The sequence below is a fragment of the Eptesicus fuscus genome, chromosome 4 (genome assembly GCF_027574615.1).
Source record: "Eptesicus fuscus isolate TK198812 chromosome 4, DD_ASM_mEF_20220401, whole genome shotgun sequence".
Classification (NCBI taxonomy): domain Eukaryota; kingdom Metazoa; phylum Chordata; class Mammalia; order Chiroptera; family Vespertilionidae; genus Eptesicus; species Eptesicus fuscus.
Genome location: NC_072476.1, coordinates 11696363 through 11721878, shown reverse-complemented (window position 1 = coordinate 11721878; position 25516 = coordinate 11696363). Strand labels below are relative to the sequence as shown.

The 25516-nt window shown below is 57.4% G+C and overlaps 6 protein-coding genes, 1 long non-coding RNA gene and 2 other non-coding genes across 11 annotated transcripts; 3 read left to right on the top strand and 6 right to left on the bottom strand.

Moving 5' to 3' along the window:
* Positions 1–1672: 1672 nt before the first annotated feature.
* On the bottom strand, positions 1673–3899 carry GFER (growth factor, augmenter of liver regeneration). The gene is made up of 3 exons (XM_008146399.3): positions 3215–3899; positions 2631–2827; positions 1673–1931 (listed from the first exon to the last, which is right to left on the bottom strand). The coding sequence occupies exons 1-3, from the start codon at positions 3476–3478 to the stop codon at positions 1769–1771; spliced, it is 624 nt and encodes a 207-aa protein (XP_008144621.2). The 5' UTR covers positions 3479–3899; the 3' UTR covers positions 1673–1768.
* NOXO1 (NADPH oxidase organizer 1) lies at positions 3831–8698 on the top strand. Its single transcript, XM_054714602.1, has 9 exons — positions 3831–4016; positions 6049–6379; positions 6489–6569; positions 6721–6796; positions 6906–7086; positions 7231–7412; positions 7506–7619; positions 7903–8020; positions 8109–8698. Exons 2-9 carry the CDS (start codon positions 6314–6316, stop codon positions 8374–8376), a joined length of 1086 nt encoding a protein of 361 aa, XP_054570577.1. The 5' UTR covers positions 3831–4016; positions 6049–6313; the 3' UTR covers positions 8377–8698.
* On the bottom strand, positions 8646–14703 carry TBL3 (transducin beta like 3). Of its 2 annotated transcripts, XM_008146394.3 has the most exons (22): positions 14595–14699; positions 13398–13449; positions 13200–13295; positions 13065–13112; positions 12804–12945; positions 12633–12717; positions 12377–12547; positions 12218–12293; positions 12043–12136; positions 11777–11958; positions 11547–11688; positions 11409–11467; positions 11220–11323; positions 10554–10701; positions 10243–10473; positions 10082–10152; positions 9840–9996; positions 9703–9761; positions 9338–9441; positions 9160–9231; positions 8915–9073; positions 8646–8831 (listed from the first exon to the last, which is right to left on the bottom strand). In XM_008146394.3, exons 1-22 carry the CDS (start codon positions 14633–14635, stop codon positions 8722–8724), a joined length of 2403 nt encoding a protein of 800 aa, XP_008144616.1. In that variant the 5' UTR covers positions 14636–14699; the 3' UTR covers positions 8646–8721. The 2 variants fall into 2 exon arrangements, 1 of the variants encoding a protein (XP_008144616.1); XR_008555759.1 differs by lacking the exons at positions 8646–8831; positions 9703–9761 and having other exon boundaries at positions 8985–9073; positions 14595–14703.
* Positions 14704–15645: 942 nt separating this feature from the next.
* On the bottom strand, positions 15646–18230 carry RNF151 (ring finger protein 151). 2 transcript variants are annotated; one of them, XM_028152952.2, is made up of 4 exons: positions 18179–18230; positions 17645–17790; positions 17246–17342; positions 15646–16158 (listed from the first exon to the last, which is right to left on the bottom strand). In XM_028152952.2, exons 1-4 carry the CDS (start codon positions 18179–18181, stop codon positions 15676–15678), a joined length of 729 nt encoding a protein of 242 aa, XP_028008753.2. In that variant the 5' UTR covers positions 18182–18230; the 3' UTR covers positions 15646–15675. The 2 variants fall into 2 exon arrangements, with proteins under 2 accessions (XP_028008753.2, XP_028008752.2); XM_028152951.2 differs by lacking the exon at positions 18179–18230 and having other exon boundaries at positions 17645–17811.
* Positions 18231–19124: 894 nt separating this feature from the next.
* Positions 19125–19820, bottom strand: LOC129148792 (uncharacterized). Its single transcript, XR_008555758.1, has 2 exons — positions 19520–19820; positions 19125–19258 (listed from the first exon to the last, which is right to left on the bottom strand). It is a non-coding gene; the product is annotated as an uncharacterized LOC129148792 (long non-coding RNA).
* On the bottom strand, positions 19334–19457 carry LOC114233379 (small nucleolar RNA ACA64). Its single transcript, XR_003619533.1, has one exon. It is a non-coding gene; the product is annotated as a small nucleolar RNA ACA64 (small nucleolar RNA).
* Positions 19821–19893: 73 nt separating the features above from the next.
* On the top strand, positions 19894–21800 carry RPS2 (ribosomal protein S2). Its single transcript, XM_008146393.3, has 7 exons — positions 19894–20099; positions 20183–20272; positions 20550–20657; positions 20901–21074; positions 21151–21310; positions 21503–21594; positions 21679–21800. The coding sequence occupies exons 1-7, from the start codon at positions 19923–19925 to the stop codon at positions 21757–21759; spliced, it is 882 nt and encodes a 293-aa protein (XP_008144615.2). The 5' UTR covers positions 19894–19922; the 3' UTR covers positions 21760–21800.
* On the top strand, positions 20704–20836 carry LOC114233368 (small nucleolar RNA SNORA64/SNORA10 family). Its single transcript, XR_003619524.1, has one exon. It is a non-coding gene; the product is annotated as a small nucleolar RNA SNORA64/SNORA10 family (small nucleolar RNA).
* A 37-nt stretch (positions 21801–21837) lies between the features above and the next one.
* Positions 21838–24271, bottom strand: NDUFB10 (NADH:ubiquinone oxidoreductase subunit B10). Its single transcript, XM_008146525.3, has 4 exons — positions 24010–24271; positions 22540–22678; positions 22237–22376; positions 21838–22004 (listed from the first exon to the last, which is right to left on the bottom strand). The coding sequence occupies exons 1-4, from the start codon at positions 24155–24157 to the stop codon at positions 21895–21897; spliced, it is 537 nt and encodes a 178-aa protein (XP_008144747.1). The 5' UTR covers positions 24158–24271; the 3' UTR covers positions 21838–21894.
* Between the last annotated feature and the right edge of the window lie 1245 nt (positions 24272–25516).

Below are 25516 nucleotides of genomic sequence, written 5' to 3'. Positions count from 1 at the left end.
CCACAATGGCTCACAGGCTACTCAGGAAAGACCAGAAATGTGCTGGGGACAGTCCATCAAGGGGAGGAAGAGCAACTTATCTGCTGACTGGTCCCGCCCATTTGTGTCACCTGGGTAGCATGCTGTGGAAGCCAGCGCCCCTGGGAGAACAGGTCAGTGAAAGTGGTGAGGAGGCCGTGGCAAAGGCTGGCCCTTTGCCCAGGGAGAGGCTAAAACACGGGGGACAGAGATCAGAGCTTTATGATTACAGGGATGGGACACACTATTGCTGTGACATTCTTGCTGGGAGCCAAGGCTTGGGAGCAGGTATGGCTGAGCAGATCACAAAGGCTCAAAAGCTGGGTCCAGGGCACCCCCAACCTGCTCCCCTCACAGCCTTCTTCATCTCAGATACAGAGAGCAACTCCTTCCTCCAGCTTCTTGGGCCGGAACCCGTTACCTTTGGCTCTTCCTCTTCTGTACCTTCAGAACATACCCGGCATCCTCTCCCATCCGCCCTGCGGCCAGCTTCCCCTTCAGCTGCCACCTGGGTGCTGCGCTCCCTGCTTCCACCCACGCCTGCCTCATCCCAGCTCAGAGGAAACTTTCAAAAGTCACATCTCACCATTCCTCAGCTCCAAATCCCCCAAGACCTTCCTGTCACAGAAGCTGGGAGTTAAAACCATGTCCTTGCTGGGGCCTTGAAGACTTCATGCTGACTCCCCTTCATCTCTTTAACCCTCCCTAAGCTCCAGGAATTCAGCCTCCTTGCTGTTCCTGGAATATCCTGGCCCACTCTTCTCTTGGGACCTCTCTTTCTAAGGAGCCAGAATCTGGACAGGAGGAAGCAGCTGACCAGAGGAGGGCAGGCCTGTCCATCACTGAAAGTCCAGCAAACACACTGAAGGCAGGTTCTCGAGTCTCTTCTTCAGCATTTTATTTTTGTCTCGAGTTCCAAGGAAGCCGACCCCACGAAGCCTCTGAGGAGCCTGGTGCTGCTATGGAAGGCCACGTGCTGAACAGAAAAGGAGCTGCGGTGTCGGTGACCCTCAGAGGAGAGCCATGCCGCACTAGCCCTCCCCGTAGGGACTGAGCAGGGTGGGAAGCTCAGCCTCAGGCCTCTTTCCTGAAGGGCAAAGAGCACACAGCCTCTGAGGCTACCCACAGTCACTGCGGCTGTCTCCGGCCACAGTGGGGAGACAATGGCCCGGTCTCAAGGATTTTGTGCGACAGAGGAGCCCAGCCAAGCCTATCGCCTTCCTGTGTGGGGAAGTGGGCACCAGGGGGTGAGATGGGCAGGAGGCCACATCCTGAAAAAAGCGTCAGCCTAGCCTGGCCATTGTCGCTCAGTAATTGAACATCAACCACGAACCAAGAGGTCACCATTTGATTCCTGGCCAGGGCACATGCCTGGTTGCAGGCTCAATCCCCAGTAGGGGGCGTGCAGGAGGCAGCTGATCAGTGTTTCGATGTTTCTCTCTCTCTCCCCCTCTAGAAATCAATAAAAACATATTTTAAGAAAAGGGGAGGGGACAGCCTAGGTTGTTCCTACTCCTTCACCTGCAGCCCCACAGGGCCTCAGCTGAGGAGGAGGCCGGCCACCATGGTGCCATCAGCAGGCACCCTGAGGAGGAAAGGGCCCCATGGGAAGTGGCTGGGGAACACCCAACTGAAACACAACAGGCTCTGGCTCTGCCACACTTTAAAGAGTGCTCCGATGCACTTTAATGATTGCCCTGCCCCTCTCTAGCCAGGCAGCCCCCACGGGCTCTCGCTGGCCGCCCGCCCTCTAGTCGCAGGAGCCATCCTTCCAACCATCGCGCCAGCGCTCATCCACTTTGGAGCAGTCGAAGGCCGGCTTGCCTAGCTTTCGGTTCACCTCGTTGTGCAGGCGGCACAGCCACTGGGTGAAAGATGCCCGTGTGCGCGTGTCTGGCTGGTTCCTACATATCCTGTGGGGGGGGGGGGGGGAAGCACATGGAGAATGAGGACAGGCAGTGGTCCACTGTCCCGCCTGCTCAATTCAGAGAGGTGGGATGCTGCTGTAAGCTACACCCCGGTGCACCTCATGTTCCGAGACAGTAATTCCCAGAACAGGGCTGACCCGGCAGTGTCCAGGCTTGGTGGACTCCTAGGCCTGCTCAAAACCTCACTTGGGGAGCTTGATACACCCTCACAAGAGCCCAGGGCAAGACGTTAACACAGATCAGGCAACTTTACAACCTCATAACAATCAGGAAGCCTCGCCCAGCTTCCCTGGCCCCAAGCAGTGTGGAAAGGGTGGGGCCTGCACAAAGGCGTAACTAAAAGCCAGACCAGTTTCTTAGCACATGGGGCTCTGGTGCCTCAGCTCAGCAGGAGACCTGTTCTAACGGCCCAGGCTTCAGGCTTCAAATGGCAAGGGCTGCCTTACCCCCACATCCAGGCGAGAAACGCCTATGGGTGCCCAACGGCCCCAGGCTGCTTGGCCTTTGAGTAGAAAGATGGCTGATGGTCCAATCCCCTGTTGTGGTCCCTGCTCCTGGCAACTCTCTGCCATTTCTGCACCTATTTCTCGAGGTTCTCTCTCCTTTATCACATCTGTCAAGGGCCCCAGGCCCAGGCTCCAGGTGGGATGCGGGGCTGCTTGCAGACGGTACAGAATAACTTACCTCTTCCTTATGTCTTCTGCACATTCCTCACATGGGTAAAATTTGGAAAATAAGTGTATGAGTTGGGCCATGTCTTGCTGTTGTTCTGGGGTGGGCAGGTCGGGGTAGTAGGCAGCCAGTGTGTGGAGGACGGCCCAGCTGTGGCGGCCCAGTTCCTCACGATCCTGAGGACAATCTTCCCTAAATTTGCTGCCCCGCTGCGGAAGGAGGCGAAGGGTCAGTTCAGTCTCCCGTACAGAAGCCTATGAAGCTCCCCCTTTTCTCTCCCCGGCCGGAGGCCCAGTCTCCAAACGTTAGTCCTGCGGCGGATCCGGCCCTTGTGAGGCTGAAAGAGTAAAGGCCGGGCCTACCTGGGGGGCAAGGTTCAGGAACAACCAACCCTCCAACCCTAGGGGCGTCCATCAGGCATAGGGGCAGTGGGATCGCTCGGCCGGGGCGTCGGGAGGCCTGCCTCGGGAGCCTGAGAACGCGGTGGGGGGTGGGGGGAAGAAAGGGGGAGTCGTGTGCGGGCCGGGGCTAGGGACGGGCAGGGCTTGCGAGCCTCGGAGGAGTGGTGGCGCGCCCCCCCTCCCCGGCATCTGAACCTTCTGCTGCGTCCGCATCCATGACTTGAAGTCCACGCAGGCACGGCAGTGCCGTCTCCGGGAACTGTCCTCGGCGACCTGAGGTTCGGGGGTCGGTGCCAGGGTTGGAGATGGGGCCGAGGCGGCGGCGGAGTCTCTCCGTCCCGCGCCCCGGCCGCGCGCATCCGTCACCAGGTCCTCCATTGCTTCGGAGCGCGCGCCGCCGGGCAGGAAGGAGAAGAGGTTCCCGACCCCGAAGCGCCCCCGTTCGCTGGGCGCCGCCATGTTGCCCGCGCAGTGTCTGCCGGGCCAGCCTGGCCTCCAGAAGGGCCTCCAAGTCGGCCTTCAGACCCGCGTGCGCGCAGCCCCAAGGCGCGGCCACAGGAACCCAGCGCGCACGCCGCGGGCTCGGGCGCGGAGGCCGGGCTGCGGCTGCGGCTGGGGTCTGAGTGCGGCGGAGGCGGAGCCCGGCGTGGGGGCGGGGCTGGGGGCCGGGGCCCGCACCCGGAAGGAGGCAGAGCCTGAGGCTGAGGTTCGGGTCAAGGACCCGCCTGATTCTCGGGCCCGGGCTGAGGCGGGGCCAGAGGCCCGGGTGCTGCCCACGCCCCTGGGCCTTGTTCCGCGGCCCCCGGCTGGCGAGGTCCACGGCGAGGCTCCCGCTTCCTCCAGGAGAAGAGCAGCGTGTTGTGGAAGGTGCGCCGCGGCCGCGCCGTGGACTCGGACGGCGGCCGAGGCGAAGTGCGTGCTGCAATCCTCAAAGCCACCATTGCCCCCTCTGACCGTCCCGCGTGCCTGTAGCCCGGCACTGTGCCTTCAACTGGGGGTACGCCCCGCAGCCGGCTACGCGGCGCTATGGCAACGTAGGGCGGGGCCTGAGCGCAGAGGGCGGAGTGCCCTAGGGGGAGGTCCGGGGGGGCGGGGCGGGAACTGTGCCTGCAGAGGGGGCGGCGCGCCTCTGAGCTTCTGCGCGAACCCGGCCTGCGGGAAGGAATTAAACCCAGGAAGCAGTGCCGCAGGGAACTCTGCTTCCCTACGTACACTGTCATTCCGCAAATATGTGTGTACGGAATGACTGTTCCAAGCACTATTCCAGGCGCTGGGCAGGGCGGGTAACAAGATCCAACCCTGACCTCCTAGTCCCAGTGGTCAAGACGGGGTGGGGGGTGGAAGTTACACTAATAAATGTTCACTTACAAACTATGGTGGAGTGGGGGCCCTAACAGGGCGTGGCAAATTCAGGTGGCCTTCTTGGGAAGGTGACCCTTATGCAGAGGCCTAAAGGATACGGAATCAGCTGAAGGGGGCAGTCATGGATGAGTCTGGAGGTGGGAGGTCTCAGCCTCTTGCATAGGCTGAAAGGCCGTGGGCCAGAAATGCTAGGGAGAAATCCAGAGGTGGGCAAGGGCCCACCCAGGATCTTTGTCAGCTGCCATGGGAACTGGGAATTCTGAGAACTGTGGGAAGGTACTGGACAGTTTTGGGTAGGGCTACCTCTACCTGATCCCATTTCTGTTTTGCAAAGATTCCTCTGGAGAGTCAACTTCATGGGAGCAAGTAGGGAACATGGGCATTAGGTGTGTGTGTGGGGGGGCCTTGTAGTTGCCCAGGTGAGAGATAAGGGTAGGGGCTATGGAGAGGGGAAGAGTGGAAAGGATCCAGGGTTGTGGGGAGTGTGGAAGCAGGGGGTTATCAGTGGGTTAGCTGAGGGGGCCTCAGCAGCCTTCTAGGTCCCTGGCTGCTAGTAAATTGGCCCTTCCCTGGCTTTTATCCTTTGTCTTCCAGGCCAGACGCCCTCAGCATAGCCCCCACTGAGATTGAGGAGAGTGAGAGAGTCGGGCTAAAGGCACTCTGAAAATCAGGCCTATGCCAGCAGGTGTTCACTGTCCAGGCCAAGACCAGTGAAGGTTTGAAAGCTTCAGAGAGAGCCGCTGGAGGGACACACAAAAGCCCTTTGTCCAAGCCAGGTGGTTTCCTGGAGGGATGCCCTAGACACTGACTCCTCCCTGAAGGGCTTGGGGTGGGGTCCCAACACAGAGCTGGTGGCCTCAATAGCAGGAGGAACACTGTGCGCCAAGGTTAGATTGAGCTCCAGAAATCTCCCCTATAAGAGAGAAAGCAGCCCGGAATTGTGGGGTACCTGGGCACATGCTCTGGAGACTACAGGGTCTTCTCACCATCCAGTGGGGGAATGGTCACTCCTGATCTCAGAGGCTGTGTTTGCAGTAACTTGTAATAAATTATAAATTTAGAGGCAACTCTCCAAACAATCCTAGCCAGCCCCCCTCCCCCCAATGCCAGTGACTGTAGAGATGGACCACCACAGGGAGGGAAACCTCTGGGGTGAGCCTGTGAGACCCGACCCTCCCCAACACATACAGAAAAACTGGCATTATTCACTTCATACAAACTTCCTCCTTTGTGACTTGGGGACATTAAGAAATCTTCCCACTCTGGCTCAGTGGATAGAGCATAGGCCTGCGGACTGAAAGGTCCCAGGTTCGATTCTGGTCAAGGGCATGTACCTTGGTTGTAGGTACATCTCCAGTAGGAGGTGTGCAGGAGGCAGCTGGCTGATGTTTCTCTCTCATCCATGTTTCTAACTCTCTATCCCTCTCCCTTCCTCTCTGTAAAAAAATCAATAAAAAAAATATATATATATAAATCTTCCATGTGAGGATTAAGCCGTTCCTGATGACAACTGTGTTAACTGTCCAGGCAAGTTCAAAGGCAATGCAGTGGGGCACACCTTGGCAGGAGGCTCTCACCAACCCCAGCATTATGCAGGACTGGGAGAGCAGGGAGGGTGGGCCAGGCCTAGCGGCACTTTGATGGGCTCTTCCTTCTCCACCTCCCAGGGCAGCAGTCCCAGCCCCTCCGCCGCCTCTGTGCTCCTGCTCCTCCATCCAGACCTTCAGTTGGAGGCCCAATGAGGAAGCTAAGGAGGACAGGGGGAGGGCAGTGCTGCAAGGACCTGGCAGGTCTGAGGCATCAGGGGAATTCCAGCCAGTCTTCCGGGTGCCCAGAAGCACCTCGTCCCTGTGCAGTTGGGGAGCCAGCAGGACATTCTACCACACGCTGCTGACTCCAGAAGCCCAGGACCTGAGACCACAGCCCACAGCCATGGTGGGCCCTAGGCACCCAGTGTCAGTACGGGCAGCAGCTCTGGTGCAGATAGAGAAGCTCCAAGTAAGTGCTGGTCCCTGTGGACCTTAGGAGGAAATAGGGAGGGAGGGAGGGAGGGAGGAAGTTCAGGGCCCAGTCCCTCCCAGGTGCCCCCAGCCTTTCCTCCAAACAGATGTTCGCCTTCTCTGTGTGCTGGTCGGATGACAGCAACACCTTGGTGCGGAGAAGCTGGGACGAATTTAGGAGGCTCCATGTGAGTAAACCTGGGACTTCCTCCAACTGAGCGACAGCCCCACCATGCCTGCCCTCACACCTGTGCTGGCTTCTAGCCCCTACGATCCCAGCGAGATCCCCCCACCCTCCAGTGGGCTCTCAAAGACCAGTATGCCGGTTCTCTCCCTTAGAAGATCCTCAAGGAGACCTTCCCGGTGGAGGCAGGCCTGCTGCGGAGATCCGACCGAGTTCTCCCCAAACTTCCGGGTCAGGCATCAGGGATTCTGGGAGGAGTAAGGGGAGGGGCCGGAGCAGCAACCGGGTGCTGGGAGCCCTGGGGTGGGGTCCCACGGTCTGTCCCCTGTGCTGCCCATAGACGCATCTCCATCACTGTTGGCGCGTGGGGGGCGCACAGGCCGCGGCCTGGCGCGCCTGCGGTTGCTGGAGACCTATTCTCGGGCGCTGCTAGAGGCAGAGCGAGTATCCAGGGGGCCGGCGCTCATCGCCTTCTTTGAGCCGCAGCTCCAGGACCTGGAGCCTTCACTACCGCCTGGCAGGTGCCTGACCCACCCCTAACTCCCCGTGGGAAGCATTTGGGTGGTGGGGGCTCAATGATGGAGAAAGGGCCTGAGCAGTACAAGGCTGGGTGAAGCGCGGCAGCCCATCCCCACACACCTCTCTCCTGTGACCACCCTTTCCAGCCTGGTGATCTTGCCCGTCCTGGAAGAGCCCCCACCCCGCCCTGTGGGCAGTCTTGCCATAGGCAGCCTGAAGGCTCTGAGCCTGCACTGTCTGCAGCCCTTCAGTACCCAGGATACACGGGGCCAACCCTTCCATGCGCAGGCCCAGGAGGCCCTAGACGTGCTGCTGCGACACCCCTCAGGTGGGGCTGGGCAGGAGTCTGGGGGCTTGACCTGCTGCAACCAGGATCCCAGCATGCCCGGGGAGCTGAACCCCTGCCCACCTTTGTGTACAGGTTGGTGGCTGGTGGCTAATGAAGACCAGCAGACGGCATGGTTTCCTGCTCCCTATTTGGAGGAGGTGGCCCTGGGCCAAGGACAAGATGGGAGACAGCCCTTCGGGAGTAGCGGTAATGAGACTAATCCCCTCCCCATCCCCCCTCCACTGCTGGGCAGTGTGCAGCAAGGCTGGGGGACAGAAAGCACCTGACCCAAGGGTGAGATGCAGTGGGAAGACCAGGTGGGGGCAGCAGTCCCCTAGTATGTACCTGGGCCCCAGAGTGGGTTTTAGAATGGTCCCTGGCATTAGCAGACACACAGAGAGAGGGAGAGCCTGGAAGTGGGATTCAGTGCGAGATCGATGAGGGCACAGAGATGGAAGCCCTGTGGTAACCACCAAGTGCCCACTCCCAGGCTCCCAGTTCTGTGCTTCCCAAGCCTATGAAGGCAGCCAGGCCGACGAGCTGTCAGTGCCTGCGGGGGCAAGAGTGCGCGTGCTGGAAATGTCGGACCGAGGCTGGTGGCTGTGCAGGTGGGGCTTTGGTGGGGGGAGGGGGGCAGAGTCTAATGGGGTAGGGAGGGCAGGGCCAAGTGCTAACCAAACTCTGCCCTCCTTGCAGGTTCGGTGGCCGCACAGGTCTTCTCCCCTCTGTGTTACTGCAGCCAGATGGGCTAGGCATGCTCCTGGATGGGACAGGGCTCCATTCTGGGGCAGAGGGTGGAGAGAACAGGGCGGGGGAGGCCCAAAGCTCCCCTGAGTCCCCCCAGGTCATGACACTTCCTCCTACTGTGCCAGCCCGCCCCCTGCTGAGTGCCATTCAGAACCGCTGCTGCACTATCACCCGTAGGGCACTGGGGAGGGACCCACGGAGTCAGGGACAGCCTTGAGGGTGTGTGGAACCACATGGAGAGAGTGCTGTGTACCTCCCCGCCCCCAGGGCAGGGGGAGGTGTGTTTGAGGGTGGGACTCTGGCTGGCAGGGCCAGGAAGCTACACTCTCCCGTTTCCTCTGAGAAAAGTTCTGATTAACCCACACTCAGCGTCCACGCTGAGGGGCAGGGCCTGTTGGATTGCACAGGCCAAGGCACAGGGATGATGTCTGGCCAAGGTTGTAGCCTGGGACCTGGGGTGAGACAAAAGCCTAACAGACACAGGGAACTGGGATAAAACCTTCTGGTGTTTCAACAAAAAACAAAAATAAAAAACAACAAACAAACAAAACCGTCTGGCGTTTCAGAGGGCAGAGGGGGCTGCAGGGAGGGTGGGCAGCTTCATGTTGTGCCACAAGAAGTCTAGGAAGGTGGCTGCCTGCAGGGTCCGACTGAGCCGCTGGAAGTGCCGCTCTGGGAACGACAGAGGATGTCAGGGGGACCACAGAGTCCGGCCAGGCTGCTCCCCACCACCACCCAGGGCGGCGTCCACGTACCTGTGTAGGGCAGCAGGGCCTCAAGCGAGGCCCGCACACCTTCGTACGTCAGCAGCTCTTCTGGGGCCTCGTGCCGCAGGAGCACACCCAGCACGGCCTGGGCTTCGTGGCAATGCCGCGAGTTGGTGTTCCACGTGACACAGAAGCGCAGCAAGGCCTCTGCAGGTGACAGGGATGGTCAGACCTGCCTGCTGGCCACCCCACGATATCAGTCATTGTCCAGCCTCTGCCCTCCTGCCCCGAACCTTTCTGGTCTCGCCGAAGTCGGAGCACGGTGGCTTCCAGTTTCTCGAAGGCCTCAGGGTCCCTCCGGATGGCTGCAGGAGGAGGGAAGGTAAGCCCCAGGGAAGGAGCAGGACAGACCTAAGAGGACCCTCCTTCCCCCTCCACGGTCGCCTGTCAGGCCCCTGAGGTAGCACTGACCCTGGATAACAGTCAGCACAGTATGGGGCCGGTCCAGGGAGATGGCCAGGCCCAGCGCCCGCAGGTACCGCTTCTCCTGGAGCAGGTTGTCCAATTCTTGCTGCCTGGTGGGGGAAGGGAGGACAGGGCCACAGGGCTAGGGCTGGGGCTGAAGGCAGAGCCATGAGGGGGCTGGCTTAGGAGTCAGCAGACCAGGCCTGAACACTCACTGATTGGTGACTTGTGTCAGTTGCTCCAAGCCTCAGTTTCCCCACGTCATAAAGCAGGGGTGATGCTAATATACCCTACCCCGAGGGGAGAGGATGATACTGAGGCTTGGGAGGTGGCACTCACAAGGAGGCTGGGTGGGGACCCTCCAGACTTACTTGACCACCTGCTCCTCTCGCTTGGCCAGCTCCTCTGCCTGCTCCATCTCAGTAACATCCTGGGGTCAGACTAGGGTCAGGGTGGAACCTCATGCTGCCCGGCCCACTCTTTGCCCACTGCACCAATGCCCACACACCTTCCAGAGGATGACACAGGAGTCACTGGCGCCAGTAAGAGCACGGTCGTCCAGCTGGCTGCAGTGAAGACCCCAGACCTTGTCATGGTGGGCATCCAGCGTCCGCACGCACTCATTGTTCTTGATGGTCCAGAGCTTCACGAGCCCATCAGAGCCGCTGGGTTTGGGATTGGAAGGGGGCTCAGCACTGGGACCTGTCTCCCAGCTCACCACAACCCCTGCCCTGTTCCCAGCCCAGTCACCTGGACAGCAGCTGTGTACCCCGGCTCACAAAGGCCACCTTCAACACAGAAGCATCATGCCCCTCGAAAGTCTGCAGGGTTGGGACAGGGAAGGTATGAGATAGCATCAGGGAGGGACCAGGACTGGGGTGGGGGCCGGGCCTGGGGTGGGGGCCGCTTACCTTAAGGCAGCTGAAGTCCTGCAATGCCCAGAGCTTGACAGTGCCATCAGCTGAGGCAGTGGCCAGCACCTGGTCCATAGGTGAGAACTGGACACACCAGAGGCCACGCCGGTGGCCTGAGAAGACACCCAGCAGCTGGCACTGTGGCAGGGCCCAGAGCTTGGCTGTGCGGTCCTGTGAGCCTGTGGCCAGCAGCTTGTCATTGGGAGCAACAGCTACACTGTTGATGTCCTAGTGATGGCAACAGGTGGCAGCTCAGATACCCCTATCCCAGTGAGGGCCCTGCCACACTGCCACCCCAGTGTGCTCACCTTGTCGTGGCAGCGTTGTGTCGCCTGGGCCTGTAGGAGAACAGGGCCACTGTCTGGGGCTGTGCTCTTGGACAGCAGGACTTTGGGGATGGGCCACAGCTTCACAGTGCAGTCCTGGCTGCCCGTCACCAAGAAGGTCTCCTTCAGCCTAAAGCCCAATTGGGGGGCAGGGAAAGACGCCTGATGAGCCTTTGCCAGCCCAGTCTGCCAGTGCACCACAGCTCAGGCCTGCAGGACCGTGGTCCAGATCAGAGGGGCTGTTCCAGAAGGCAGATGGCCTGAGTTACCCAAACACATCCCCGGGACCACTTGTCTGCCCTTGGTGCCGCCACCCCAGGTGACTTTGTCCCAACAATGGGACCCCAGCCCTAAACACAGGGAGCGCCTTCTCAACCTGCACTTGTTCAGTGTCATTCTCTCTGCCCCAACATCCTACCCCTTTCATCCACCCCGCTCCAAGGCCACTTCCTAGAAACCCCCATCCAACAATGGCACTTGGGTGCTCTGGGCCCATTCGTTCGTTACTCTAGATCCCTAGGTTAAAGCTGCAAAGGGCAAGGTCAAAGGCACCACCTTCTCCTCTCCGTCTCCCTGAGCTGGGACTCCATCAGCAGGGCCTAGGTCTCCACGTCTGTGACACTCTGGATCCCAGCCCTGGCCCACTACCTAGAGCAGCAGATGGTGCCCACGCTGTGTGTGTGCCCAGAGCCCTGAGCCACACAGGTCACTTCGCCAGCCTTGTTCATCCTCCAGATGCGAATGCTCTGGTCCTGGGGACGGGAGGGGTGAGGACAGAGGCTGAGCCCGACTTTCCCACTGGGGACTTATACCTCCACACCTCTTGGGGTACCTCACCTTGGCACAGCTGGCAAAGAGCCACCCCTTCCGAAACACATCCAGGGCAAGGACAATATCTGAAAGAAAAGTGGAAGGAGAACGGTCAGAGATCAATTAAGGGAAAGGGTCCCAGGAGCGTTGGCCCGGCCCCCTCACCTGTGTGGCCATGGAGAATCTGGCAGGCTGATGTCTGTAGCTCAAATACTTTCAGGCAGGGGCTATTGGAGGCCACGACAATGTGGGAGTCCTCAGGCCCAAGGAACCGGACATCCAGCACCTCCTCGCTGTAGCCGGCAAACTGCAGGGTGGAGGGACACAAGCCAGGGCTCACGTGAGAAGAGGGTCTACATCCCGAGACCGAGGGTTGACCAGGGGGCAGTGCTCACTTGTTTCTGCAGCTTCAGAGAATGTGCTTCATAGAGCAGAAGGTTGTGGTCAGCAGTGACAGTGAGGAGCAGGCCAGCAGCTCGGACCAGGGTGCAGTGGGTCAGCTCCCGCCCGGGGCCTGACAACTGCTGCTGTGTGTGTACACATTGCCCAGAGGCTGCCTCCCACACGCGCAGCACACCTATGCGGGGATAGAGGCTGCTGGGACCCAGGTCCATGGGCCACCCCCAGTCCCTGCTGCCTGCCCTGGCCTGGCCCCACACACCTTGGTTGCCAGCTGTCAGGAAGTGCAGGCCCGTGGACTTCACACCCAGCTTGGGTGCCAGCTCCTCTGGCAATAGCACTGCGGCCTCGACACTCTGAGGAGGAGCAAGTCAGAGGTGGCAGCCCCACTCCCAGCCCCAACCCACTCGCTGGCCCTCACCCCCCAGGTGCCCCACCTCAAACACAGGGATGGTCCTCAGGGCCTGGTGGCTCCGCAGGTCCCAGACAATGCAGATCTTGTCCCGGCCCGAGCTGGGGGGAAACAGCCACCTCAGTTCCCGACTCTCAGCCAGGGCCCTCCCTGCCTGCTAAGACCTGGGTAGCTGGTTACCGACCTGAGCATGGTGTGGCCATCAGCACTGAAGGTAAGTGAGGTGACAGCACTGTAGTGGGCAGTCAGTACAGCCAGGCACGACTGGTCCTGTAGCGACCATACGCGGATGGCGGCGTCTGTGGCTGAGGAGAAGAGCAGCAGGCGTGCGGGGTCCGGGTGGAAGGCCACCAAACTGCAGGCAAGGTAGGTGCGGCAGGTGAGCTGTGCCATCCCAACGTGATGCCCCCACTCACCCAGGCTCTGCTGTCCCTACTCACTGCACGACACCTGGCGAGCCCCGAAAGTGGTGTGTCCCATAGTGACGCACGATGTCCCAGATACGCACAGCCCCATCACAACCGCCTGTGGAAATGTGTTTGAGGTGAGGGGGCTGGTGTGCCCAAAGCCCCGTGCCCGCCAGCCGGCCCATCCACCTGCTGGGGCCCTACCTGTGGCCAGCAGCGTGGAGGTGGGATCGAAGGCCATGGTGGCCACAGGGGCTGTGTGTATCGCTTTCCACAGGCGGATGACACTGCCCTCTCGCCAGGCCCAATGAGCCAGCAGCAGTGCCCGACTGGCTGTCACTAGCACCTAGGGGAGGATGTAGTTTCCCTGGGGGGTCGGGGGTAGAGGCAAGGCCACCCACCCTCACAGACTCCAAGTTTGATTGGGAAGCACTGGAGCCCACCTCCTACCCCTGCCCCACATACCTCATCATCAGGGCTGAGATCAAAGGCAGTGATGTCCTCCTGGTCCTCCTAGGGGCAAGAGCGGGCGCACAGAACGCTATGAGAATAGACTGCTTTTCCACACTAGCCCCTAAGCCTGGCTCTCCCTGCCCTCACCTGCTCCAGGCTCTGCAGGATGGCCCCTGAGGCCACATCCAGGATGTTGACTTTGGTACCACAGACGCAGAAGAGGTACTGCCCAGTCTGGTCCAGCTGGTGACAGAGGGGGTCTCAGCCAAGATAACACTCTGTAATCTCTGCCTGCCCCACCACTCTGCCCTCTCCTCCCCTCCTGCCCCCGCCACGAGCTGGTACCTGCACCTTCCCGCCCTTGTAGAAAGGCTCGATCTTGCGCTCGACAGCATAGCTGGAGGGTGGACAGAGAAAGAGAGTGGGTCACCTGCCCCTTGGTCCCCAGTGCCAAGTGCTCTCCCAGAGGTCAACCCAATAGGTCCTTGTGACTGAGCCTCTGGACAGCAGTAGGGATGGGGTACTGGCGGTGATGGGTTCTTTTCACTGTTGTGAGGTGGGTGTTGGTATCCCCTTATTACAGATTATTTGAGACCCAGAGCTGGGCTGGTGATCTACAGAGGGTCCCACTACAGCATATGCTGTCCAAACAGTCCAGTTTTCCCAGAGATTCTCCAGTGCATATCAGGCCAGGCCTTGGGCGCCCCCTGCTGGCCATGGGAAGCCAGGCCTGAGTATTGGCCCATGGCAACACACACAACACCATCCCTGAGGTCCAGCCTGAACCCTTCCCAAATCCTTCCTCCATTCCCAGCCTGGCCTGCACCTCAGTCCCCAAGCAGTCCTATTCCATCCTGCTTGGCTGCCTCCACGCTGGTCCAGGTCACTGCACTGTCCCCTCTAGAGAGAGGCTCCAGCATCTTTTGCTAGTGCTTGTCACAGCCACTGGTGAAAATGATTTGCCAAATACACTTATCCCATCAAACTGCTCTCCAAAGGGCAGGGCTGAGTCTGTCCCTTTCCGGACACTGAGCATTTAGATGTTCAGCAGAGACTTGGGAAAAAAAGCACAGGATTCAGGGTTTCCTAGGCCACTGCTGACGGTCTGTCTCCTGACCTGTCTTCCTGCTCCCCGGAGAAGAGGGACAGCAGGTGAAAGCTCCCAGCCGCCTGACCCGAAGGTGGTTCTTCTCCGCTACCCGAGGGTGTCAGAGGTCCCGCTCCCATCCAGAACCAGCCTCCATCTGTGTTCAGTCCGCCCCTTCCTCCTCTAGGATTTCTCGTCCCCTACTCCCCAACTGGCTTCTAATTTAATAACCTGGCCGGGCCCCAGGCCCCCTCCCCGAGAGCAGCCATTGCTGGCTCTCTCACCTTATAATATTACTACAGCCTCCACGACCCCGCGGACCCGTCTGTACACAGTCCTCATCTTCTCCCCAAACCCGAATGGACACCCGATCCGCGGCGGGCGCCTTCGCTACTCCGGCTGCGAACCCGGTTCCCTCCCCGGGCGGCGCCCACAGCCTCAGTGTCCCCGCTCACTTGGCCTTGAAGCGGCTCAGTCCGGTCGCAGCCTCCTCCATGTCGCTGCCGCTGCAGCCGCCGCCGCGTGAGGGAGGCCCGAGCGCCGCTCCGTACCGCCGGCGCGCTTCACTGGCGTCACCGCCCGCGACCACTGTGACGTCACACGACCGTGCGATCCGCGCCAGTGGCAGTGGCTGCAGCGTCAGGAAGCGGAAGCTGGCAGAAGCGTTTCCGGCCTGGAGGTTGGGTTGTACTCCGGCTAGGGCCGGTGGGATGACACAGACTGCGTTCATTAGGTAGTTGGCATTTTATCTTATTTTATTTTTTATTGAACTTATTGGAGTGACATTGGGTAATAAAATTTTATTGGATAATAAAATTATATAGGTTTCTTCTGTAATACGTCATCCTTATATCTGGCCTTGATTGACTAGGAATCGAACCCGCAACCATAGCGTATTCAGATGACACTAAGCACCTGAGACACCCAGCCAGGCAGGAAGTGCAATTGTAAATGGGGTTGTGGAGGAGGCTTCATGGAGAAGGTGACCCCTGAGCAGAACCCTAAAGTAGGTGAAGCAGGGAGCCATGTGGTTATCTAGAACGGTGCTTCAGGCTAAGGATCAGCCATGGCACAGGGCTGGTGTTAGGAGGAGCAAGGGAAGCCAATGTAGCTTCAGGGAGAAGAATGATAAGGGGAGGAGGTCAGAGATAATGGGGATTCACTGTGAGTCATTGTGATGAACTAGTTGGCTTTTGCTCAGCTCAGGAATTTGAGCTGTTTGTGCTATTGGCTATGAAGCTGGTAAGCAAATTGCCAGGAAGTAACTGGGAAGGAGACTGGGAAAAACCTTTGTGAGACATTAATTTGAGTGGAAAGTAGTCAGGCAAAGGAGAGAGAGGGAAAGAGCTTTTGGGCAGGGGAAATAGCCAGTGTTAAAATCCAGCGGCGGGAAAGAACTTGGGGGAGGTGGAGGGAGAGGGGCCAGAAAGTGTCCCTGCAGGGTGAAGGGAGTAGTGCCTGCAGAGGTGGAGGGCTGCAAGCACAGAGATGGCGGGAGCAAGCCAGTTCAGGGCTCGTGTTTATTTATCCTTCAATTTACAAGGTACTTTGGTCCTGGACCCCCCACATCTCAGCCCCAATGCTGCCTTCTGGGGTGGCCTCGGCATCCTCTTGCTGTGCACTGAGGAGCAGTGCGTCGTTCTCCAGGAAGTTTCCTAGTTGGGCCAACTGCCTGCAGATGAGGCTGGTGGTGTGGTGCACCTTGCGCACATGCTGGAGCAGGCACAGCACTAGGGTCTGGCTGCGATCCTGGCGCTGGCCCCAGGCTTCGCGCAGCTCACAGTGGTAGTTGTGGGGTACATGCTCCGTTGGGTCCAGGGTTGCCCCACAGCCCAGGGTGCAGCGCTGCTGGGTACCATGCTGGCAGTGCTGCAGGTGCTCCGCCAAGGCCCCACGTGGTATTTGCACCATGCAGCCCGCGTTGGGGCAGGCCATTAGCTCGAAAGGGCATGAGTTCTGGTGCCCTTTGCGATGGGCCAGGGGGCACGTCACCAAACAGCCAGCGTCAGCATTCTTGCACTAGGGGTGGGGGAGAACAAGGTGAGCCAAACCAGGTCAGGCATTGCCAGCCTTTGAGCTGCCCACCCCCAAATCATTACCCACCCGTGACATACATTCCACTGACTAGGAACCAGTGAACTAACTGGGAACCTCCCAAGCTCTTAGGCACCAATGATGTGGAAAGAGGGAAACAGTTGGACAAATGCTTGGAGGTGGGAAGAATCTAGATCTCTGAGAGGAGGGGGACGGGTTGAGGCCTGACACTTGGAAAATGGAAATGCATGGCTGAGTTGCACTAGACGATTGTATGTATGCATGTATGGCAGGTTTTTATTTTATTTTTAATATATTTTTATTGATTTCAGAGAGAGAGAGGGAGAGATAGGAACATCAATGATGAGAGAGAATCACTGATTGGCTGCCTCCTGCACACCCCACTGGGGATTGAGCCTGCAACCCAGGCATGTGCCCTGACCAGAAATCGAACTGTGACCTCTTGGTTCATAGGTCAAGGCTCAACCACTGAATCATGCTGGCTGGGCAATTTTTAAACCTGTTTTTGCATCTACAAAATTAGGAGGCCGGAGAGTTAATGGCTGACATAGAGATACATTATCCTCTAAAAATTTTCTGATCCCCATTTTACATTTGAGCCCTGGCTGGTGCTGCTCAGTGGTTAGAGCATTGGTCAGCACACCAAAGGGTCCTGGGTTCAATTCCCAGCCAAGGGCACATTCCTGGGTTGTAGGTTCGATCCCTGGCCCTAGTCAGGGTGCATGCGAGAGGCAACCGATTGTGTGTGTCTTTCTCTCTCCCCTCTTCCCTCCCTTCCTTCCTCTAAAAAAAATCAATGGATTAACAACCAAAACAAAACCCATTTACATTTGAGGCCCCAGGAGCTGAGTAGTTATGTAACTCGCCCAAAGTCACAATGCAAGTAAATGGAACTCAGCCAGGGCCGATGACCCCCAAGTCTGCAGTCTGTGTTGCTGGAGTAGAAACCCTCAGTTCTCTGAGGGTGAGATTCTCCTAGCTCCCTCTCCTTGCTCTGCCCCATCCCCCAAGGGATACAAGGAGGTTGGTGGCAGTGGGTGCTTTGAACTACCTTAACTTCCAGGTGGCCAATGGTCTTTCGGAGTTTATTCACTTGGACCATCTTTTTCCGTTTCACCTCTTTCCTGCAGCACGGACAGGTCTTTTGTCTAGGAGGCATGAGTCGGGTGAGTGTTGGGATTGGGAAGGGAGCAAGTGGCAGCAACATGTTGGTCCCTTCTCTCTAGCTGGAAGAGGCATGAGAGGGCTTTATAGGGACCTCTCAGCTCTGAGGCCTGGCCAGGGGCTGCAGGCAGATAACACAGGGTGAGGGGACCCACATATTTCAGTCTCAGATTTAGCAGCTGAATCTTATGGCCATGGCTTTGCAGACCTTCCCCTCTATCCTGGGTTACAGACATGGCCCTTATCCCCACCCTTGCCTCCCAGCCTCTTGGGAACCCAGTAGCACCTGGCTAGCCACCGGAGAATGCACTTCTTGCAGAAGATGTGGCTGCATGGCAACCTCATTGGCCTCTTGAGAACTCCGTGGCAGACGGAGCACAGAAAGTTGCTGTCAGGAGGGCTGGTGAAGAGGTTGAGATCATACCCGCCACTCTGAAAAGGCCAGGCCAGCATCAGGGGCTGGCTGGGACCAGAATCTGGTCACCCATTCCATATGCCAAGAGGGAGACCCCAACAAAAGCTTTGGGTAGGGAGGTGGGCCACATGAGCGCCTCAAGTGGAGGGGTGGGTCAGCACTCACTTTGAGGGGGCAGCTGTGAGAGGGTCAAGACCTTTGAATACTAATCCCCAGCTTTAGAAGCTGGTCTTGGCCTGGATTTACTCTTGGCCAGAGTCCTCTGAAAGCTTTCCTTATTCCATTTGGGAGCTTGTAAGCCATTGTCCACCCTTTCTCAACGTGAGAATTGGAGTTCAGCTCTGGGGAAGTCTCTGGATTTAGGCACAAATATAAGGGCCAGAGGCAAGAGGGTCTTGGGCTCACCATGATGTGTGTCTAGACGGCAGCTTCTGACCCCTGGGGCTGAGGAGCCTCCATTTCACAGGGGGAGTGGGCCGACATCACAGTGGCATTGTCCCAAAGCAGGCCAATCACAATCCTGGCCCGGGGCCCACTGGGACTCTGCACCACCTGGCTCTTAACTGCCCTCCCCAAAAGGGCACAGACCTTACATTTGAGCCCTGGCTGGTGGTGGCTGACAGCTGATCCCCAAGCAGCAGTAGGCCAGGAATCAAACTCCTAAGGACAGTAACCTCAAGACTGAGGCTTCAGCAGGAATGAAGGGATGGCTCCCCTCTTCCTCCTAAAATAGTGCTGCCCTGGTGGCTAGATCTCCAAGAGCTCAGGGGCTTTAGGATCTAAGACCCAAGGTGCTCCAGGATACAGACCAGGGAAATGAGGACCAAACTGCCACTCAACCTACAGTACAGGAAGAGCTAGCCTGTGGTAAAATCTCTGAGTAGGTAGGCTCGGACCATCTGGGCAGGCCTATGAGAAAGGCATAGGGAAGTCAATTCCAACCTGAGAGACCAGCATGTTCCAACATGTAAAGCACAGAACAGAAAAGTGTATTTCCATACCACTGAGTGGTTCACTCACCAAAACCTAAAGACCCTAACCCTGTCCTGTGTGAAGTTACAAAGGAGCCACTGTTTGAACTGTGAATCTTACACTTCTATCCTTGCTAATGGCTAGCAAGCCCAGCGTGACTCCTATCAAGCTCGCTCTCGTGTGGGACCTTAGGAGTCACCCACCAATCTTGGGGAAGCTAAGTTCTACCCGTGTGGCATCCAAAGTAGAATAGGACTGGCTAGGAGGAAGAGGTGTCCTACACGGGTCTCTCCTTCACAGCACACACTGATCTTAGGGTCAACAGATGCATTTTCCAGGATTACAGGCAGGGGACCAAAAACACGCACATGCACATGAGTTTTTAATAAATAGCTTTATTAAAAAATTAGGACAAAATAAATTAAGTAGATAAACAAAAAAAGAGGACAGCGAAGTCCCTTTACTGCCACGATCCTGGCGGCGTCGGCCTCAGGCTTGGGGCATCCGGTAGTCCTGCGGGCAGAAAACGGGGTGAGGATCTGACATCAGAGCACGAGATCCCTAACACCAAGGGCCCCGAGCCGCGGCGCGTGTCGGGGCCTGGGTTTCACCTCCCCACATCGAGTGGACAGTGAGCTGAGGCCCCCGGTTGCTCTGGGCGCCGAATCTCACCCACGGTCACGGCCAAGGCCGCAGGTGATTTTCAACCAACGCCGATCTCCCGACCACCAGCCCAGCAACATGTACCACCCAGAAACTGATACGCGGACCTACCTGCAGCCTGCGAAGGCGCGCGCAGCGGAGCGGCGATTTATAGTGACTCCGAGAAACCGAAGACGCGCAGGCGCACGCAGAGCTGACGAGGCCCCGTGAAGCCAATCACAAGCTGTCTTATAGGCCCTTGGAACACTCGCGATAGGAACGTTGCAGTCTAGTTCTCGCGGCACTTGGCGCCATATAAAATCTCCCTCCCAGCAATCTTTGTTCTTCTTTTCCGACGAAACACGTGAGTGTTCATTCTTGTTGGCTTGGGTCGGGGCCTCAGCGGCGGCGATCCGCGGACATCGGGCTGGACCCGGGGTGGTGTGACCGCGTCTTGGGCGGGAGGGAGCCCTAGTCCAGGCGACCGCGAATGCCAGGGCCTTGTTGACTGTGTTTTTGTCGCTCAATTTAGCAAATGGCGGATGACGCCGGTGCTGCGGGAGGGCCCGGAGGCCCCGGGGGCCCCGGAATAGGAGGTCGCGGCGGCTTCCGTGGAGGATTTGGCAGCGGCATCCGGGGCCGGGGTCGCGGCCGGGGTCGGGGCAGGGGCCGAGGCCGCGGAGCTCGTGGAGGCAAGGCCGAGGACAAGGAGGTAGGTCCGGGCTATGCGCGCCAGACGGCCCCGTGGGCGGCACCGGGCATTCTGTCTTCCTCACCGGCGCCTTTTTCCTCCAGTGGATCCCTGTCACCAAGCTGGGCCGCCTGGTCAAGGACATGAAGATCAAATCCCTAGAGGAAATCTATCTATTCTCCTTGCCCATCAAGGTAACGCGTGGGTTCTTTTTTCCTTGGATGTTAGGTAGGTGCAGCCTTGGGGAGTCTCATTTGTCTCGGGTTGAGGGATGACATTTATTGAGGGGCCCTGGACTTGATAGGTTGTGTGAGTGTATGGGTAGTCGGTCTCTGACGTTGGGTCGTAAAGGAAAAACTGGTAAGTCAGAATACCAGTTCTACAAGGAAGCCAAGTTAAATCTCCCAATGACTATGTTTGGAGATGATATTTATTTTAATCGTATTTTTTCACAAATCTCATTTCTCGCAGGAATCTGAGATCATTGACTTTTTCTTGGGGGCATCCCTCAAGGATGAGGTGTTAAAGATCATGCCTGTGCAAAAGCAGACACGTGCTGGCCAGAGGACCCGGTTCAAGGTATCCCACCGATCTTGTGTTTTTCTCTGCCAAGGGGCTTTGTGAGACTCTCCCAGCTCTGCACTGTTACACTTGTTTTCACACGTGTGACTTTCGTAATGGGGAGAGAGAGAAAGGACCTCCTCAGGACCTCAGGTTGGCCTCACAGTGGCCAACCTTTCCCTGAGGGCGCAACAGGCCTTGGGTAGTGGTTACCTTCTGTGCAGGACAGTGGGACCACCAGCCACTTCAGTCTCTTCACAGGCATTTGTCGCCATTGGGGACTACAATGGACATGTTGGCCTGGGTGTTAAGTGCTCAAAGGAAGTAGCCACTGCCATCCGTGGAGCCATCATCCTGGCCAAGCTCTCTATTGTGCCCGTGCGGCGAGGCTACTGGGGAAACAAGATCGGCAAGCCCCACACGGTTCCCTGCAAGGTAGGCTGGGTGGTGGTGACTGGTGGGGTCTTCAGTGGCCGAGGCCAGGCTCACCCTCTGACTCCAACCCTTTCAGGTGACTGGCCGCTGTGGCTCTGTACTGGTGCGGCTCATCCCTGCCCCTAGGGGTACGGGCATTGTCTCGGCCCCTGTGCCCAAGAAGTTGCTGATGATGGCTGGTATTGATGACTGCTACACCTCGGCCAGGGGCTGCACTGCCACCCTGGGCAACTTCGGTAGGTGGCCTACACAAGGGCTGTGACCTCTGAGCTCTGCTCAATCACAATATGGGTGGTTGGTGGCCTATTTTCAGAGAGAGGAAAGCCCTAAAAGCAAAGTAACCTCTCTTCCTAGGAGTGGGACAGCTTCTGCCTACATCTGGAGTCTTGTGTTTTGGGTAAACCCACCAACCCTTTTCCCTTTTTCAGCCAAGGCCACCTTTGATGCCATCTCTAAGACCTACAGCTATCTCACCCCGGATCTCTGGAAGGAGACTGTGTTCACCAAGTCTCCCTATCAGGTACTGCCTGCCCCCACTACCTTGTTAACCAACGCAAATGCAGCGTGTTTGCCTCTACAGCGAAAGCCTTGTCTGTCTTTCTAGGAATTCACTGACCATCTTGTAAAGACCCACACCAGAGTGTCTGTGCAGAGGACCCAGGCTCCAGCTGTGGCCACCACATAATTTTATACAAGAAAAATAAAGTGATGATTTAAGTCTGCTAATAGTTGCCTTTTATTTAGGCTCATCAATGAGTCAAGGTTGAGGGCTGAAGGTGATTTTATTCAGCAAGAAACGGTCATTCGTGTGGGAGGGGACTCAGTGAGCAGCAGCCGCGGCCTCTCTAGCAGCTTTTCTCTCTGCAAGCATCCTCTGCTTCTGTTTTGCCAGGCACTTCCTGGCTGAATAATAGGCTCCTAAGTCGTGATCTGGGAAGAGATGGGAGAGTCATTGGGCCACTTCTGCCATAATGTGTTGTCAAGTACAGTCAAGCATCAGCAAAAAGGGGACCTGGGGCACAGTGATAATTCTCTCACACCCGCAAGGCTTTGGGAAACCATGGCAAGTTCATTGAGAACTGATTATTCCAGTGCCCACAGCTGTTAGGATAGAGGGTTGCCTAGCAAGCAGGAGGGTCAGGCTGAGATGAGGCTCACTCACAACGGTCCTGGTAGGCCTTGGCCACCTGTGCGAACTGCTCCACCTCCTTAGCACAATTCTGCTTGTAGCTCTCACCTTCCCTCTGCTGACAGGCCTTCAGCCTTTCCTGGATAATGTTAACAATTTCTTGGTCAACTTTGCTGAAAGAAAAAGGAACAAAGAAAGATGGTTTACAAAGAATCATTTCTCTGAACCCCAGGAGAGAAGGAAAGCATGGGTTGTCCTCACCCCCTCCACCTCTAAGATCTTGGGCATGATATGGCTGCTGTGCAGGGCTCTTCCCCAGTCAAGGGCAGGACATACTAGTCTCTTCTCCACTGCATTTCTGCTTCAAACATGCACAAGATATCCTTTTCCTTGCACTCGGTGATGTCTGGCACCCGGCGGAACTCCCGGTGGTAGTAGTAATACTTGTTTTTTGCATGCTGCTGCTCTATAAATTCTGCAAAGAGAAGCCCCCAGACTCAGATTACATTGGTTTGGTTAGGGCACGGTTTAGATCAGGGGTCCTCAAACTTTTTAAAAGGGGCCAGTTCACTGTCCCTCAGATGGTTGGAGGGCCGGACTATAGTTTAAAAAAAAACTGAACAAATTCCTATGCACACTGCACATCTTATTTTGAAGTAAAAAAACAAAACAGCAAAAATACCCGCATGTGGCCCGCGGGCCATAGTTTGAGGACGCCTGGTCTAGATGGACTCTGCTAATAAGCCGTAGGAGGGGCAGATTTCCCTCATTCTCAATTACAAAGACTGGCCAGTGGACACCAGTGTAGGCTGGGAAGGGCGACCAGGTTCTAGGTTTTACGGAGCTCCCTGTTACTGTGCCCCCGCCTCACCCCGGCCAAACAACCCTATGGGGCAGGTCCTTATTTACAGATGGGACTGAGACAGGGAAGGCAAACCTGCACCCAGCCTGCCAGCCAACCCCCATCACAGACTCCAGTGTGTAGACAGACTCATAGAGCCACCAGCAGGGGTTCTAGTCCCAGTTTGGCCACCACTCACCTGGCCTAAACTTCCCCATAGGGAAGTTAACAAGTTGGACAGGGAAGAAATAGCAACACAAAGGGAGTAAGACCTTGGGAGTCTGGTTTGCTGACTTTATCCTCCCTAACCAAAGAGCACACCATGCTCACCAAATGTTCAATGAATGAAACTGGTTAAATTCATATGAATGAATGAATTTCCTGGCACTAGTGACAGGACAGAACGTATTCTTGCTGCCCCCCACCCCCTCGGGGATGGCTGAACCACCAACTGGGCAACAACTGTTTTAAACTTGACAGGGAGCAACTTGAGCACACACGGAGGACAAGTCCTAGCACGTCTAGGTTGAGAGGAACTCGGCCATCACCTGGCCACCCAATTATTTTGCAGGCATGCAGAGGGTTAGCAAAGAACCCCTTCATTTCAAAACCCGTTTGCTGACACCTACAGTACACAACGCAGAATGGGAAGCGTGCAGGGAGCCGGGTCTAACAAGCGCCAGGGCACACAGGATTGCGATAGGCAAACTACCCCTAATATTTGGGCAAAGTGGGAGACCAGGATTGCATGGAGAGTCCCCCAAGCGGCGGGAACCGGAGAGCACTGAGGGGTTTTGGAAGGGGGCGTCCCCGAGGCAAGGCCTGGGGGTGTAGTTGGGGGGTCTAAGTAGGCGATGAGGCCCGAAGATCTACGGGTGGGCGCCCCGGATTGCAGCGGGGTGACCAGGTTAGCTCCGTAGTACCGGGGAACTCGGGGAGCAGCGGGGGCCGGGTGGAGCCCGTACCTCTCACGAGGGTCACAGGCCGGTCCACGAGGAGGTCGAAGGCCTTTATCAAATAGGTGACGGGGTTGGGCAGCGAGGTTTGCGGCGCGGGCGCCGGCGTGCGGCGCGGGGGCTCGGGGTACACGTCCTTGTCCCAGCTGTCCGGCATGGCGGCGGCTCCCGGCGGGATCAACCTCGGGCACCCTGTCCCTGCCTCCGCCTCAGCAGCGCGGCCTAGTCCGCCCGCAGCAGAGGACGCCCGAGGGCGGCTGCGCCTGCGCACGGCGGGCGGTGCTCGCGAGGCAACATGGGACTTGCTCTCGACACGCCCACGTTTGGGCTCGGCGACGCCTCACAGCGTGGGCGCCCCCTCGTGGGACTGAAGCGCCAATGCACATGTGGCGCCCTCCCGGGGTTTCTGTGGAGTTTTCCTGCTTACATTCTAAAAATAAGCCCTAGCCCGTTTAGCTCAGAGCGTAGGCCTGTAGACTGAAGAGTCCAGGGTTCGATTCCGGTAAAGGGCACATGCCCGGGTTGCGGGCTCCATCCCCAGTAGGCGGCGTGCAGGAGGCAGCTGATCAATGATTCTCTCTCATCATTAATGTTTCTCTCCCCCCTCCCTTCCTCTCTCTCTAAAATGCAATAAAAATATTTAAAAAGAAATAAATAATAAAAGGAGACTGAATAAGTAAACTATTAAGGCCTGTGCCAAGTGTAGTGAGGAACAAGATGAACACAGCTGGGCTCTCCTGGAGAACTCAGGGCAGTAGAGCAAACAACCAACTACTCGTAAACAAATAACATCAACTCTTCCAGGATGCCTCTTGGATTGCTCGTGTCCTGCCGCCTTCTCTGGGGGGCCTTTCTTGGGGGGCCTGCCTGGGGCAGAGCAGAAGACAGGGCTTGCCCCTGAGAGCCCCCTTTTATAAGGAGAAATGGTTCCTATTTTGGGCACAGGGTGCTCTGGTCCTGTTCTGATGGTTTCATCCTGGTCCTGAGCACTGTTGTGTCCCTGAGGCACCTCTACTGACCAGGGCCCTGCTGGCTCCCCTCTAAGATCTCCACACCTGGCATGGCCCCTGGCCAGCACTAGGGAGGGTGCTGGTCATTTCCTGGCAAAGGCTGGGCCCAGAGACACAGAGCCATCAACTCTATGGACACACAGAATTTGGAATCACAGAAATGCCACCTCTTCCAATCATGAACTCTCGGAAATACACACTGTCAGACCCAAAGAATCATAACATTGGCCTGCAACATTGGACAGAAAAGGGAACCCAATGGAGGCAGGGCTGAGCCTCTGCGTTCGCCATGATGACTTGATAGTGCTGAGGTGAGGACATTCTGCTGCTGCCTGGGAGCAGAGGGACTCAAAGATCATGCACCAGAAGCAGAAAAAGGTAAATGAGAGGGAGGGACCCAAGTAGCTTTGTGGCTCTGTGTCCAACCCTCCTGCCCTTGGCCTGTGTCCCTGGAGCCAGTCCCACCACATTTCCTATAGCACTCAGCACCAATGGCATTCCTTCTG